Genomic DNA, 14,247 nt, shown 5'->3' with positions numbered 1-14,247 from the left:
TGTACTGTACCTGGCTTTATGTTGTGAGGTGTCCTTGGCGCCTGAGGAGCCGAGGGGCTGGCCAGGCTCCAGGTGGGTCTGGGGCAGGTGTGGAGAGATGAGGCTGCCAGAGGAGGACAGGGAGGAGGTGGTCTGCAGCTCATCTGTCTCATGGTTGTATGTCACCTTTGGAAACTCAATCTGTCAAGAGGTGAAGTAAAGTGAAGTGAAATAAAGAACAAATGTAAAAGTCTCGGCTTAGATGAGTCAATCAAACTGAGTGAGTTTAAATGAAGATCTGAAGTGAGGTGATGGAAGTGAACTGAAGTCATAATCTCCTATAAAAACTTGAAATAATGTGAGGTGAGTAAATCAGGTGAGTAAATCAATCTGTGAGGTGATACAAGTTTGCTGAAGATTGCCAAGAAACCTACAAAGCAAATGATAAAAGTGAATTGAAACAAAGATTAGCAATAAAACTCTAAAGCCAAGTCTTCCTGAAGCAGACATGAGTGAGCTGGGATGCCGCACCTCCTGTGTGAGGCCAGCCAGCCGCATGACCTGCGTGATGACCCGAGCCGTGATGCCGGTGACCTTGGACACGTCGAAGGCCTGGGGCTCCACTGGCTCCAAGAGGGACACAGGCACGTCACTGATGCTGGTGTCCCAGTCGCACCACTGCACCTGAGGGATGGAGCACAGGGGAGGTGCAGTGATGGACATTTCTTAGCAAGGCACATTACAAAAATACACAACTCAACACAGGTGACTGGTGACATTGGTGTGGTGGCATCCTCACCTTGATGGCAGGGTGGCCCTGCCGCAGCGCCCCAAGCACCATGGCTCGCCGCCCTGTGCCCTTCTGTATGCATTGGCTGCCTACACGCAGGCCGCTGTCCACTCCGCCAATCATGGCCAGGGCCGGGTAGACCTCCTTACACAACTGCTCCAGGTTCATCTCAGACACCAGGTTGTGTTTGGTGGAGGGGCGGCCCGGAGCAGGGCTGGGGCACGGGTGGGCCTGCTCCTTCCTGGGAGTGTTTTGGCTGTCCTCATTGGGTGCAGAGCTGGGCACCTTCTTCTTGGCCTGCTCCTCCTGCTCCAGGCGCTCATCCAGAGTCAGTACATGCTCTTCTCTAGTCTGTTGCTGCTGTTGCTGTTGGTGTTGTGGGTCAGGGACAGCCTCCTCAGCTTCTGAATCTCCCTTGGAGGTGGGTTCTGAGGGGTCCTGGGGCTCCCTGGGCTGGGGCAGCAACTCGGTGGTCTGGTTGAGTCGTTCAATGATGCAGTCATTGACCTGCTGCGTCCAGGTGGCCGCCTCGTGCAGCTGGCGCAGCAGGGCGATGTGTGCCTCGGCCAGCACAGCAGCCTGTGGGGCACACAGAGGGTCGCCGGGGTCCAGGTCCCGGGGTGAGCCTCGCACCTGCATGTCCACCATCTTGACCTTCTCGCCGGGGTTTGTGCTGTAGAACATGACACACGGGTACAGCTCCCCGGCCTCCAGGTTCTCAAAGGCCAGGCGCGGTTCCTCACCGTTCTTGCCAAAGGAGAGCGTCCGTGCCTCCATGTCCAGCACCACGGTGATGTAGTCGCCCTGCGTGAAGCCCGGCAGGGACACACTCAGCTCGCCGTTGTGGTACAGGTTGCCGGAGTAGGCGCGGTACAGCCACATGTCGGAGGAGGTGCGGTGGCTGTAGTCCCTCACCGGGTGCTTGGACACGCCCACGCAGGTGCCCTCGTTGCCACGGTTCTCTTTCACTATCAGGAACTTCCACTGGTAACAGCCAGAGGTGATGGGGGTGGTGCCCAGGCCATAGCCCCGTCCCCCTGGCCCGTGCACCAGGGTGTGGCCGCCCTCCACTGAGCAGCACACAGACTTGTCTGGGTCGAAGCCCACCTCCTGCACCGGCAGGTTGTCATCGGGAGAGTCTGGCCGAGACTGTTCCTCCAGCAGCTCGGGGCTGGAAAGCCTCGTGAGGTGCCTCTGCAGCTCAGCCAGCAGCTGACTGGCCTTGAGGTGTGCCTGGGCTGAGGGCACCACCCACATGTTGGCTGCTAGCTGCACAAACAGCTGCCGCACCACCTGCTCCCGGGTCTCCAGGTCCAGGTCTGAGAAGGGCAGTGTGGCCCCCAGCAGGGTCAGCGCCAGCACCCTGGTCCTGACGCTGACCACCTGCGGCAGGTGTGTCTCTTGCTCTCCGGTCACCAGCAGCAGCAGCCGCACCCATGGCTGCCGCCCCACCACCGCCGTCACCCGGGGATTGACGCACAGCCGCCTCACAAACACCAGCAGGTTGCCCAGAGTCACCTCCAAGTGTCTCCTCCGCCTGGCGTCGGCCATGTTGTTGTTGTTATTGTTGTTGGTGGTGTTGATGGTGGTGGTGAGGCCGGTAAGCCGCAGCTCCAGGCGCCGCTGGCCAGGCCTCTTCACCTTCACCTCACCCTCGCCTGCCTCAGGCTCCTCCTCCTCCTCCCTCACTTTCTCCTCGGAGCTCTCTTTCTCAGGCTCTTTCTCTCGCGGCACCGATGGGACGTCCTGGGGCCCAAGGTTCTTCCAGGAGGTCTCGTTAGCCTTTACAATATGACTCACCAGGTCCTCCACCTGCAGGTACAACAGGTCCATCACCTGGCACAGCACAGACTCAGAGATGTCGTCAGCGTAGTACCTGAGGGCAGAGGAAACACTCCCTGACTCACCACCACATGACACGCTGACCCAGGAGTGACAGCCACACTGGTCCAACCACTGATGAATACACAGAGGACACTGACAGATGGATAGATAGCTAGAAGTGTCCATATACAGTGACTCCAACACTTACCCTGTCAGGATGGTGAGGATCTGGAAGAGGGTGTGAGCAGCATGAGGGAGGAGGTCGGAGGGGGAGGGGTGGGGAGTGTGGCGCAGTGCTGGAGGGTCGTAAGGGCAGCACATTCTCATGAGAGCGTCCAGCAAGCCACTGGACACAGCAAGGCTCAGGTCGGCCGCTTCGTATCGGACACTGAGTGCAAAGATGGTGAGGAGGCAGAGTCTCTCCTTCAGGCCTGTGTGGGAGGGATTGAAAGGAAAGGTTATTAGTTCTGTGTTTGTACTTGGTGAATAATCTACAGCCTGGAGGGAAGGACACCATGGCAAATATGGTGACGTGTGCACATGTCCAGAAAACACACATGAGCCACAAGTGTTCACCTTTGTCCGGGTGTTCGTGGAGCAGCAGGGAAGAGACGAGGTGCTGATAGATGACGTGCACAGTGTTGGCAATCTGCTGCTGTGTGGTCTGGCTGGCCGCCCTGATGCCGTCCAGGTAGTGTGTGGCCTCCAGGCTACGCACCAGGGAGTAGCTGCTGCTGCTCCACAGACTCTCCAGCCCAAAGCAGCCCGTCATCACCTCGTGGTACACCTGCCGGCCACAAGATTTGGTGACTCTTATCGCTGTACTGCACTGGCTGTCATTCTGTGGCAGATCTGCTTACTGTTCTACTTTGCCAGTCTTTATTTATGTGTGGGAAATATTTATGAGTTTTCAAGATTTACAACACTGTATAAGACATGACACATTTAAAAATCCTGAATAGTAAGTGTTATTTTTAAATGTGGAAGACAAATAGTATCTCACTGAGGGAAGCAGAGCCCCACACGCCTTGTCCAGGGAAACGTGTTGGGGCTTCCCTTCCTGCTGCTCCTTCTCTTTGTCTTCTGTTGCCGCCACCTCCTTGTCCCCTTCCTGGGCCGGGGTGAGCAGGACCAGCATTAGCTCCAGGGCCTCCAGGCGGGACTGTCAGGAAACACACACCCAATTAAATATTTGACAGATTCCTCCATGACTCCTCTTCATTCATGTGAGCCTTGAGTCACCCTAAGCTGCGGCTGTGTAAGGAGGACGACTGCCGGCTGACTCAAACCTATCACTCCTTGCTCACAGGAACACTAACATCTCACAACAAAACTGTAAGACTCGAATCAAAGTGTGACTTAAATGCTGCTGGATTGAGGTAAAACTTCCACCTCCTCTTACCTTCCTCCTCCTCCTCTTAGTGCACATTTTCCTCACTTTTCCTCTACCTACATACCTTTACCCCTCCTCTTCCACGTCTATTTTTCCAGTAACTCTTTGTCCTACTCCTCTTCCTCCTCCACTATCTAACCCCAATAACTTCCATTCATCCTACCAACCACATCCTTCTTCCTCCTCCTCCTCCTCCAGTAGTCTCACAGCCTCACCTCTGCCCTGGACTGCTGTGTGGTCATGGAAGCCAGCAGCACATCCGGTCCAGGGGGCATATTGGCAGAGGTCTTGTGGGAGGCCAGGTGGTGGTCCTCTGCGCCCACAAACCTCAGCACCTCAATGCAACGTCCCATCACCAGCACCAGAACCTCCTGGCTTGTCCTGCATCATGAGAGGTTATATATTGGTGATGATTAGTCTTGTGGTAGCAAAGATAACTGTAACTCTTAATGCTAACACTTGACTCCAACTTGCATTATTGTCTCCCACTACTATTGTTGATACTGTTGCTATTAACCCCTTCAGTACTAGGACACATATTTACTTTGAGATTTGTGTGCAAATGGACCATTTTATTGACATTAAGAAGGGTCTATGGAAATCAGGAGATTAATGGCCAAAGTCTTAACTATTTTAATCCCCCCATAAGTTTCTGCAGCTGTGTAAAATCACCAAACAGTAACCAGAATGAATATGGAAATGCATCATGGTACTCAATTTTTGCCTACCATTACTGTTACTACTATTACTTTTACTATTACTTCCTCTTCAACTCTTTAGCCAGTATTACAGAGCCACATAACCCAGCAACATGCACAGGAGTCACTCACAGCTGCGTGGTGGTCTTGGGCAGCAGCGGAGCGGGTCTGATTGCCATGAGCAGCATCAGGCACTGTGTGATGATATTCTGACTGGCCGCCTCATAACTGACTCCCTCTGTGGCCTCTGCTCCACCCTCCTCACCCTCTGCAAAGAACCACCACCACCGCCACCATTTTATTCAGTAAGGTTATAATGTTCAGACTATTATGAGTTTCTTTTGAGGTATTCGGGATCTTTTTTTTTTAGTTTAGAGGCATTTATGAGGTTCTAAGATGTACTGTAATCTTCTCTCTCTCTCTCCTACTCACCTTGCTCCTCATAATTCCTGGGGTTCCTCATGGCCATCAGTCGCTCCCTCAGCTCCCTCACCTCCTCCTGGTTTTCAGTCGAGCCTGCACAACACACAAACATAAAGACACTTATTGATTCTGAATATATAAAGGCGTGTCAGTCTAATTATTTTGCTCTCTCTCTCTCTCTCTCTCTCTCTCTCTGTCTCTGTCTCTGTCTCTCTGTACCTGGTTCTTGGTTGGCAGTGGCAGTGAGGGACAACATTTGCTCCACAATCTCCACTCTTACTCTCTCCTCCTCCTGTGCTGCCTCTGAGCCTGCCCGTGACGTCTCCTCTCCCTCTGCAGGACGGCAAGGAAAAAGGACATTATACTTTATGGTGATTCTTGGCGACACAAATCATAACTTCAAGGTCACATAATGCTGTACTAAGTTCAGGTATATATTGGTGAATCAAACTTAAACACTATACATATTTTAAGATTGTGATTTTTGTCTCGATTAGTTTTGGTATATATTGGCAAATTAAAACTTAACCATTATATTTATTGAGCTTTTTTTGAGGCTGTGAGTGAATATCCATGCCATTTTGTCTTTTGTTCAAGTACATATTGGTGTATTAAACTTGAGCATTATATTTATTGAGTTCTTTTGAGGTTGTGAAGGAATATCAATGTCTTCTTGTCTCAATCTGCAGGTGAAAATGCTTATATTGGTGGTGCAATACTGAAGGTGTGATGAATGGAGGGTATCTATGTGGCTGATAAATGACTCACCGGTAACCTCCTGCGTCTTGAGAGTGACCAGACGGCGGCGAATGTGGTACACCAGCCGGAACACTTCCCTCATCACCGGGCAGTAGTGTATCCTGCAACACCACCAATGTCAACACCAACTCAACCACTACCACCACCACTTTCAACACCATCAATGTCAACACCAACACCACCAATATCAAACAACCTCCATCACTACCCCCACCACTACCAATGTCAACACCACCGACGACACCATCACCACCACCACCACCACCACCTCCACAAATGTCAACACCACCACTAAAAATCACCCACATAGCTTAATCACCAAACATCACCAAACACTGAACAAACCCCTAAAAATACACACAACTTAAAAGAAAATAGAATAAAACCCATACAAATCATTTAGCTAACTTGAATCAGCAACACCCATACAGAGACACACAGACACACAGGCACATACCCGAGCTGTGTCTGTGTGATGGAGGTGTGTGTGAGGAAGGCAGACAGCAGCAGGTGTGTTGAGGTGTCCAATAGAGCATCTTCCTTCACCTCACAAGTGTCCCAATCCTCAGCACATGCCAGCTCCTCCATCCATCGCGTCACCTGGCTCTCTGTTCCCAGGAGAGTCAGAACGTATTGGAAAGAGTGCAAAAGTGAAGTAATGGCTATGTAAGTGTGATAAAACAGGGAGATAGATGTAATAGGCATTGTGAGGCTCAAAGTTGTGAAAATGTAATAGGATAAAAAGGGAAAGAAGAGGAAGAAATGAGAATGGAGAAAGAAAAGAAGTTAAATGCTCATGAAAGATGCAAAAAAAAGTGAAAAAAAAAAAACTGTTTATGTTGGAAGGAAAGGAACACATGAGGAGAATACAACAGTGACCTCATGAAATTGTCAAAATCAGAAAAAAAACAAGAAAAGAATAAGAAACTGAAAAAATAGAAGAAATATAAAACCAAGACATACAAGAACAAGTACAAGAAAAAGAGAACAGAAAAGAACAAGAAATATAGAAGCAAAACACTCACAAACAAGAAAAGAAGAAGGAAACTGAAAAAAAGAAGAAATATATAAGCAACGCACACAAAAACAAATACAAGAAAATGAAAACAAAAAAAGGAAGAAATACAAAAGAAAAATACTAAGAAACAATTACAAGAAGAAGAAAACTGAAAGAAGAGAAAACTGAACCAACACACACAATAACAAGTACAAGACACACTCACTGGGCTCAAGAATGGTGACGAGTGGTGAGGTGAGCTGAGGGTAAGTGGTGACAAGGTTGTGCATCGCCTCCACCACCACCTCCCGCCCACACTCCACCAGCCCCACCACCTGGCTGATGGCGGCGCTCACCTTCTCTGTGGTGGAGGAAGGTGGGACAGGGATCAGGTGGAGAAAGCCAAGTGGTGTTGTGAGTATCTTGTATTATTTCTATCACTTGACGCTTCTTGATGGCATTGGAGTGAATGTTCCGCTAATCTAACTTACCTAACCTAACAAGAGCACTGGTTCATGTCCTTAACCCCTTCAGTAGCAAGATGCATTTCCATATTCACTCTTTACAACTTCAGAAACTCATGTGGGAAATTAAAATAGTGAAGACAGTGGCTATTAATTTTCTGTCCTCCATAGACCCTTCCTAATGTCAATAAAATTGTCTAATTACAACCAAACTCACTCAAAAGCTCATATTCTTAATCTTTTCACTACCATGATGCATTTCCATAATCACTCTACTTATTATTTGGTGATATTTTACAGCTTCACAAACTCATGTGAGGGATTAAAATAGTGAAGACTGTGGCCATTAATCTTCTGACCTCCATAGACCCTTCTTACGTAAAATGGTCTAATCATGAACAAATCTTAAGGTAGAAATGTGTCCCAGTAGTGAAGGGGTTAAGCACTTCAAAATCTCATCTCACTTATAACAAACTGTAGTAAATAGTGAGGCTTTCAAATACACTTTCTAAAGATAGTTAATACTGATTCTGCAACACCATAATAAATACGAGAAAACAGCTAATTATCAGTGACCTTTAGAATTAGTAATGTAGAAATTTATGAAGACAAGACATAAACTTACTAAGATGCCAGATAAAATAGTTAATACTGATTCTACATCACCACATAACAAACACATGAAAAAAAATAGCAAATTAATTTTATGACTTTGAGAATTAGTAATGTAGAAGTTTACAAATGCAAGCCACAAACTTACCAGGACATCGCACTTCACTGGCCAGACCACAGGAGAACAGCTGTAGAGAGAGCCAGTCCTTGCTTCTAAGTTCGCTGGGGGTGAGTGGCGGCCCCAGCAGCATTCCCTCTAGGCACCGCCCCACCACCAGGCCACACGCTCTCTCCACGTCCAGCAGCCATACCCACTGCCGCCCCACCACGCCGCCCCCAACGCTCTTCACGGTGTCCGGAGTGGGTGTATCTACTTCTTCTTGAGGGTGAAGGAAGCAGTTATGAGCAGAAACAGTCTCACTATCCAGACTTAAATGTCAATCTCTTCAGTAACAGGACGTGTTTTCATATTCATTCAGGTTACTATTTTGGTGACTTTATACAGCTTCAGAAGCAAATGTTGGGGATTAGAACAGTAAAGTATCTGGACCATTAATCTTTTGACCCCCAATAGACTCTTCCTAATGTAAATAAAATTGTCTTATCATACCCAAAACTCAAGGTAAAAATGTCTCAGTACCAGAGGGGTTAAACACAGAACAAAATGAACAATGATGGTTACACAGCACTAATTACAGTGACAAAGAGTACATGCATGCTGAGAGAAATGCTGGGTGATGTAAATGCAAAGCTAAGACCAAGTGAATGTAGCTCAGATCCTTTTTGCTACAGCCAGATGATCACAAATAGGTAAATACACACTTCTTCACAGACCACACTCCCTACACCATAAAATTATATAAGTAAACCTATTCATTCTATATACTTCTCTCTCTCTCTCTCTCTTCTATATACCACACCAGCCTAGGCAAAACACCACACACATACAAATAATTCCCTCACAGCCCTGTCAATCTCTAGTGGAAAGGAACAGTCTGAACACAACACAGCTGGCTACAGACAAACAAACACAAGGTTCATTTAAGAGGGAGGTTTCAAGACACATATCCCTTTTTTTTTCCTGATCTGCAAGGGGACTGAGACTTAAGTGGGCCTCTTTTTTTATTTTATGTCCTTGGCCAACTTCTCCTGCAGGAACCTGAAGGATTAAGACTGGAACACTGGAGGGAACAGGACTTACGAACACACACACACACACACACACACACACACACACACACACACACACTAAGCATACCTGACGTCACATCCTCCTGGTCGGTGAAAGAAGTGACATTGGCAATGGTGCGATTTGTGGAGTCTAGGATGGGGAGGAGGGCTCTGAGGGGGCCAAGGAGGGGACGCACCAACCTGGCCGGGAAGAGCAGCAGTGCGTACACCACATGTGCCAGCACCCAGCCACTCACACTGCGGTACACCACATCTGCAGCGTTGGAGGAGGGAAAGTCGCTGTTAGTGTTAACTTTGGAATTCATGGCTAAATATTTTTTTCCTTACTTTCATTACCTTAGAAGTTCCCGGTTTCTATTATATTCTTAGCTTTAAGTATTATGAAAGCAACACTGGAGGACGATACACAATAAGAGAAAGTGATGGTAAGAGGAGGGAAAATAATACAATACAATACAATACAATACCAGGGACATGAGAGGCTAAGATAACACACAGTCACGATGAGGCTGAGTGACTTTTTTTTCTTTTTTTTATGGAAGAGGGGAAGCTGGCCAAGGGAAAAAAATAAAAAGAAAACATGAAAAAAAAAGGGCCTACTTGATTGCCAGTTCCCTTAAAGATAATGAGAGTTAGCAAAAAGTTCGGGACAAATGTCTTGACTTGCCATGTATGAGGTGGGCCAGGCCAGGATGTGAGGACAGCAGGGAGGACGTCTGGCTCAGAAGGTCCCCGCACATCTCAAACAACTCCCGCAGGTGTTCATGAAGGAGAAGCATGCTGGGGGAGTTCTGTAGGAGTGGCAGAAGGTGAGTGAGAGGCAACTGTCATGTGTTAGAAGTCCAATATATATACAATCTCTCCTTAACCTCTTCAGTATCATGACACATTTTCATATTCATTCTGCTTACTATTTTGTGATCTTGTAAAGCTTCAGAAACTTATGTGGGAAGGTTGAAATAGTGAAGACTCTGGCCATTATTCTTCTGACCTCCATAGACTTGCTGTCAATAAAATCATCTAATCGTACCCAAAATTAATGGTAAAAATGTGCCCCAGTACTGAAGCGGTTAATTCATGTAATATAAAGATGGTTGTCAGAGATTACGCTCTAAATATACATCTTGTTTTAATTCATGCAATGCCAGACTTGTCACTTTTTATCTGACTGTCTTTTTACTGCAACACAGTACACGTGATGCACACTTTCTCCCCTTCTCTCTCTCTCTCTCTCTCTCTCTCTCTCTCTCTCTCTCTCTCTCTCTCTCTCTCTCTCTCTCCTTCTGTGGGTGTTGTGCCTCACCTCCTCAAACTGGTGATGGGTGCAGTAAGCCAGCAGGTGGGAGTGAAGAGTGGACAGCAGGCGGAGGAGGTGCTGAGGGTGTGTGCCGCCCAGCTGAGAGTCAACGTGCTGCTGTCGATGGGGCGCTTCACCCTTGTCCTGCCCTGGCCCCGTCCCTGTGCCTGTTCCTGCTCCTTCATCGCCTTCTGCAGGATAAATGTTTGTTACTTTTGCCACTGTAGTCATGGAGGAGTGAGTATAAGGAGAACATGCCTAGTGGTTCTCGACTCTAAACCTGGATTTAGAGTCAAGGTACACACAACTAACACTGCCTGGGTTTAGAGTCAAGGAACACACCACTCACACTTCCTGGATTTAGTACTCTTTGTTAATCTCAAGTTGTCTGATGCACTGATGGTAACAAGGCACAACAACCAATACACCCTCAGCCTACCAAAACTTAAAGGGAAAATACTAAACACAAAGAAAGCAAGTGTGTGAGGTCACTATACTGCTGACCATCACTGTTTCAAGACATTTGTTCCATAATTTTGGCTAATGCTTCACTACTCTTCCAGGGAACCAGCACTCAAGCAGGCCTTTTTCTTTTTTAATATTTTGTTGCCCTTGGCTGGTTTCCCTCCTGCATAAAAATAAATAAATAAAAAAATAATAATAAAAATGTACGTGCCTCTTGTAGTGTCAGTGAGGTGTGTGGGGGACATCTGGATGGGCGGCACAGGGCTGGCTCCTGACGGTGGGTCCTCATGGGGCTTGAGTTTCTGTGGTGCCCGGGGCTTCACCTTGAGTGTGTTGCTCTTGGCTGGCCTCTCCTCCTCCAGGATCTGCTTGAGTTGGTGTTCCTGAAGGAGGGAGAAACAGACCAGGAGTGATTATGTGGGTGGTCATGTGAGCGACAAGGTGAAATAATCAAACTCCAAAATTATCCTAACTGAGCACTTCATTCTTCCTTAGGCTTTGAATAACAAAACAGAACAATAAGCTACACATTCTGCAGTTAACTCAAACAACTCCACCAAAGGATAATACTGAAATAACATAAACACTTCCATCTGAATATTTCATTACATCAAATTTAAATCAACTTAGTTCATAAATTTTGTCGTTAATCCCTTCATTGTATAGATCATCATTTAAAAAGCATCACTAACAATAATCAACAATAAAATAGTGACTGTCTAGGAACCAACGCACTAAGGTTACCTCCAAAACACCCACAATGCTCTATTCATTAAAAAAAAAAGCTCCTGGGTCTGGGTTTGAATGGTGTCCCAGGGAATGCATGGTTGTCAGATCTTGAGGAGAACCATGAGCTGTCCTTGTAATAAGTGTGTTGATCACCAAAAAGCAAGTATTATTCACATCAAATCAATGACGTTATCAATAAGCTACAATGTGTTTGAAATCCAGGAGCCATTTTAGAGAAGACAGACTTTAGGAAGCAACAGACTAAGGTTACTTTCAAAACACCCACACTGCTCTCATCATTAAAAAGCATCAATAACAATCAACAATAAAATAGCAACTGTCAAAACATCCACAGTGCTCTAGGTACCTCAGTCATCCCCTAAAGAACCAACACCCCCCCCACCCCAAGGACTCACAGTGTGGAATCTGAGGTTGGCCAGCAGGGTGCGCATCAGGTCCCGTGGCAGGGTGGCAGAGGGATCCTGGAGGGAGGCAGGGGCATCCTCGGAGGAGCTGTAGCCAAGGAGAGCGGCCACATGACTTGGGTCCTCCAGGCTCACCACCAGGATGCCCAGCTGCAGCCTCTGTCAGGGAGAAGGATGGTGAAAGATGGTAAAGGATGGTGAAGGATGGTACAGGATGGTGAAGAATGGTGAAGGATAGTGAAGAATGGTGAAGGATGGTGCAGGATGGTGAAGGATAGTGAAGGATGGTGCAGGATGGTGAAGGATGGTGAGTCTTGGGTCCATATTCAGAAACACCTTGCTCTCTCACCATGACAGTTTTTCAATGCCACAGAGACAACTAAGCAGATTTTCAAGACAGTATGATAAACTAGAAATCTTGCCAATCTATCACCAGAATTACAAAAATACCCTTAAAAACACGAGTATCTTCAACTAGCGCCTTTGGAAAGCAGTGATGGTGAGAGAGCAAAGCGTTTCAGAATACGGACCTTGGAAGGGTGATGAAGGATAAGAGAAAGAAATTGTCAGGGATAGTTGTCATTATTATCACTGTTGTACTAGTTAAGTTTTTGTATCTGCCTGAGCTCAGCATGCACAAACCAGAAAGGAAGGGAAAGAATAAAATGTACAATAATAGTAATAATAACAACAACAATGTGGCCTTACTGAGTAGAGGCCTGTGTGTTACCTGGCCATAGGTGAGCTGGCCCCAGTCCTCAGGTGACTTTGGCAGCAGGCCGTAGAGCAGACTCATGCGTGAGGCGAGGGGAGGCAGCAGCAGGGGGGAGCTGAGGCCCTCACACACCTCTGCCTCAATGGCCCGTGGCAACTTGGCATCCACCAGCCTAAGAAAAAGAAGAAACGGAATTATGTGTGTTTGTTTATCTGTTTGTTTCCAAAGGCTCCAGCAAAAATAAAGCATTGTGGTGTTGATGGTGAGTGTGGCATCCCTCACCTGAAGAGCAGCTCCCTGAGTGGTGTTGCCTCGGCCCCAAGCACTGCCTGGGCCATGCCTCCCGTCAGTGCCAGGGACAGGTGGGTGTTGAGCAGCTGCAGGCACAGCAACACAAACTTCTCCTGGTCCCTGGTGAGTCACACACAAACGATGCTTACAATGAATACAACAGAAAAGAAGAACCATTTCAAAAACAGCAAAAATCAAAAAGTCAGATCTTTTTTTTTCCATGCTGGAGAGAAGCCAGCAAAAAAAAAAAAAAAAAAAAAAAAAAAAAAAAGGCCACTTAGGTGGTGGTTCCCTAGAAGAAAAGTAAAGAGTTAGCCAAAATTAAGGAACAAATGAATGAAGTAGAAGCATAAAATTCTCCCCTGCAGTACTGAATATTAACTTCCTGTGACAACAGAGATGGCCGAAGAAGGAACAAATAATAGAGATGTTGACGTACCTTACAGAGGCAAACGGTTTGATGGGTGTGTCAAAGGCATCAAAGCAGCAGTAGAGCTCGATAAAGGTGCGCAGGAGGGAGAAGGTGCCCTCCTGAAGGTCCACACAGAAGGGCCGGTGCCACGACACCACACGCCTGCACCACACACATAAACACTCAATAATCACAGTGTTGGTCCTTACAACTACACTAGGTCCACTCACACATACAATTAACCCCTTCAGTACTGGGATGCATTTTTACCTTGAGTTCTGGGTGTGATTAGACATTTTATTGACATTATGAAGGGTCTATGGAGGTCAGAAGATTGACAGCCAGAGTCTTCACTATTCTAATCCCCATACAAATTTCTGAAGCTGTAGGAAATCACCAAATAGTAACCAGAATATGAAAATGCATCGTGGTAATGATGGGATTAAATATCAGAAAAACACAAAACATATATACAAAACCACACACACACACACACACACACACACACACACACACACTCGCCTGTCAGTGGGAATGGCAGTCCAGGCAATTGAGTGTGTAGTTCCAGCGCTGATCTGATGCACGGCCACATCCAGCCCCATCACCTTCTTGGGCCGCAGCAGTGGTGAGATGGTGTGTCCCTGCCCGCACTGACCCATTGTGTTGGAGCCCCACGCATACACCTGCATCACAAGAGGCCAAGGATGAGGATGGGTGAGATAGACAAATATTTCATTGTTAATCTTACTGAAATCAATGAAATGGCTAGAAAAAACAAATATT

At 47.0% G+C, this 14,247-nt stretch overlaps 1 protein-coding gene across 1 annotated transcript in view; it reads right to left on the bottom strand.

The window, feature by feature from the left end:
* The window catches only part of LOC123501584 (probable E3 ubiquitin-protein ligase HERC1), a 51,128-nt gene that overhangs the window by 22,252 nt on the left and 14,629 nt on the right, over positions 1 to 14,247 (bottom strand). Inside the window, 23 exon segments of the mRNA XM_045250511.1 lie at positions 11 to 180; positions 511 to 663; positions 779 to 2,645; positions 2,802 to 3,024; positions 3,170 to 3,380; positions 3,597 to 3,755; positions 4,202 to 4,367; positions 4,817 to 4,952; positions 5,117 to 5,200; positions 5,327 to 5,440; positions 5,876 to 5,967; positions 6,324 to 6,474; positions 7,090 to 7,224; positions 8,088 to 8,318; positions 9,198 to 9,383; positions 9,798 to 9,921; positions 10,434 to 10,618; positions 11,104 to 11,275; positions 12,038 to 12,205; positions 12,777 to 12,933; positions 13,044 to 13,172; positions 13,492 to 13,626; positions 13,987 to 14,147. Of these exon segments, the coding sequence (XP_045106446.1) occupies positions 11 to 180; positions 511 to 663; positions 779 to 2,645; positions 2,802 to 3,024; positions 3,170 to 3,380; positions 3,597 to 3,755; positions 4,202 to 4,367; positions 4,817 to 4,952; positions 5,117 to 5,200; positions 5,327 to 5,440; positions 5,876 to 5,967; positions 6,324 to 6,474; positions 7,090 to 7,224; positions 8,088 to 8,318; positions 9,198 to 9,383; positions 9,798 to 9,921; positions 10,434 to 10,618; positions 11,104 to 11,275; positions 12,038 to 12,205; positions 12,777 to 12,933; positions 13,044 to 13,172; positions 13,492 to 13,626; positions 13,987 to 14,147 (5,309 nt within the window).

The sequence above is a fragment of the Portunus trituberculatus genome, chromosome 9 (assembly GCF_017591435.1).
Source record: "Portunus trituberculatus isolate SZX2019 chromosome 9, ASM1759143v1, whole genome shotgun sequence".
Lineage (NCBI taxonomy): Eukaryota > Metazoa > Arthropoda > Malacostraca > Decapoda > Portunidae > Portunus > Portunus trituberculatus.
Note: the sequence above shows the minus strand (reverse complement) of the source record. Positions and strands in the feature narration are given on the sequence as shown.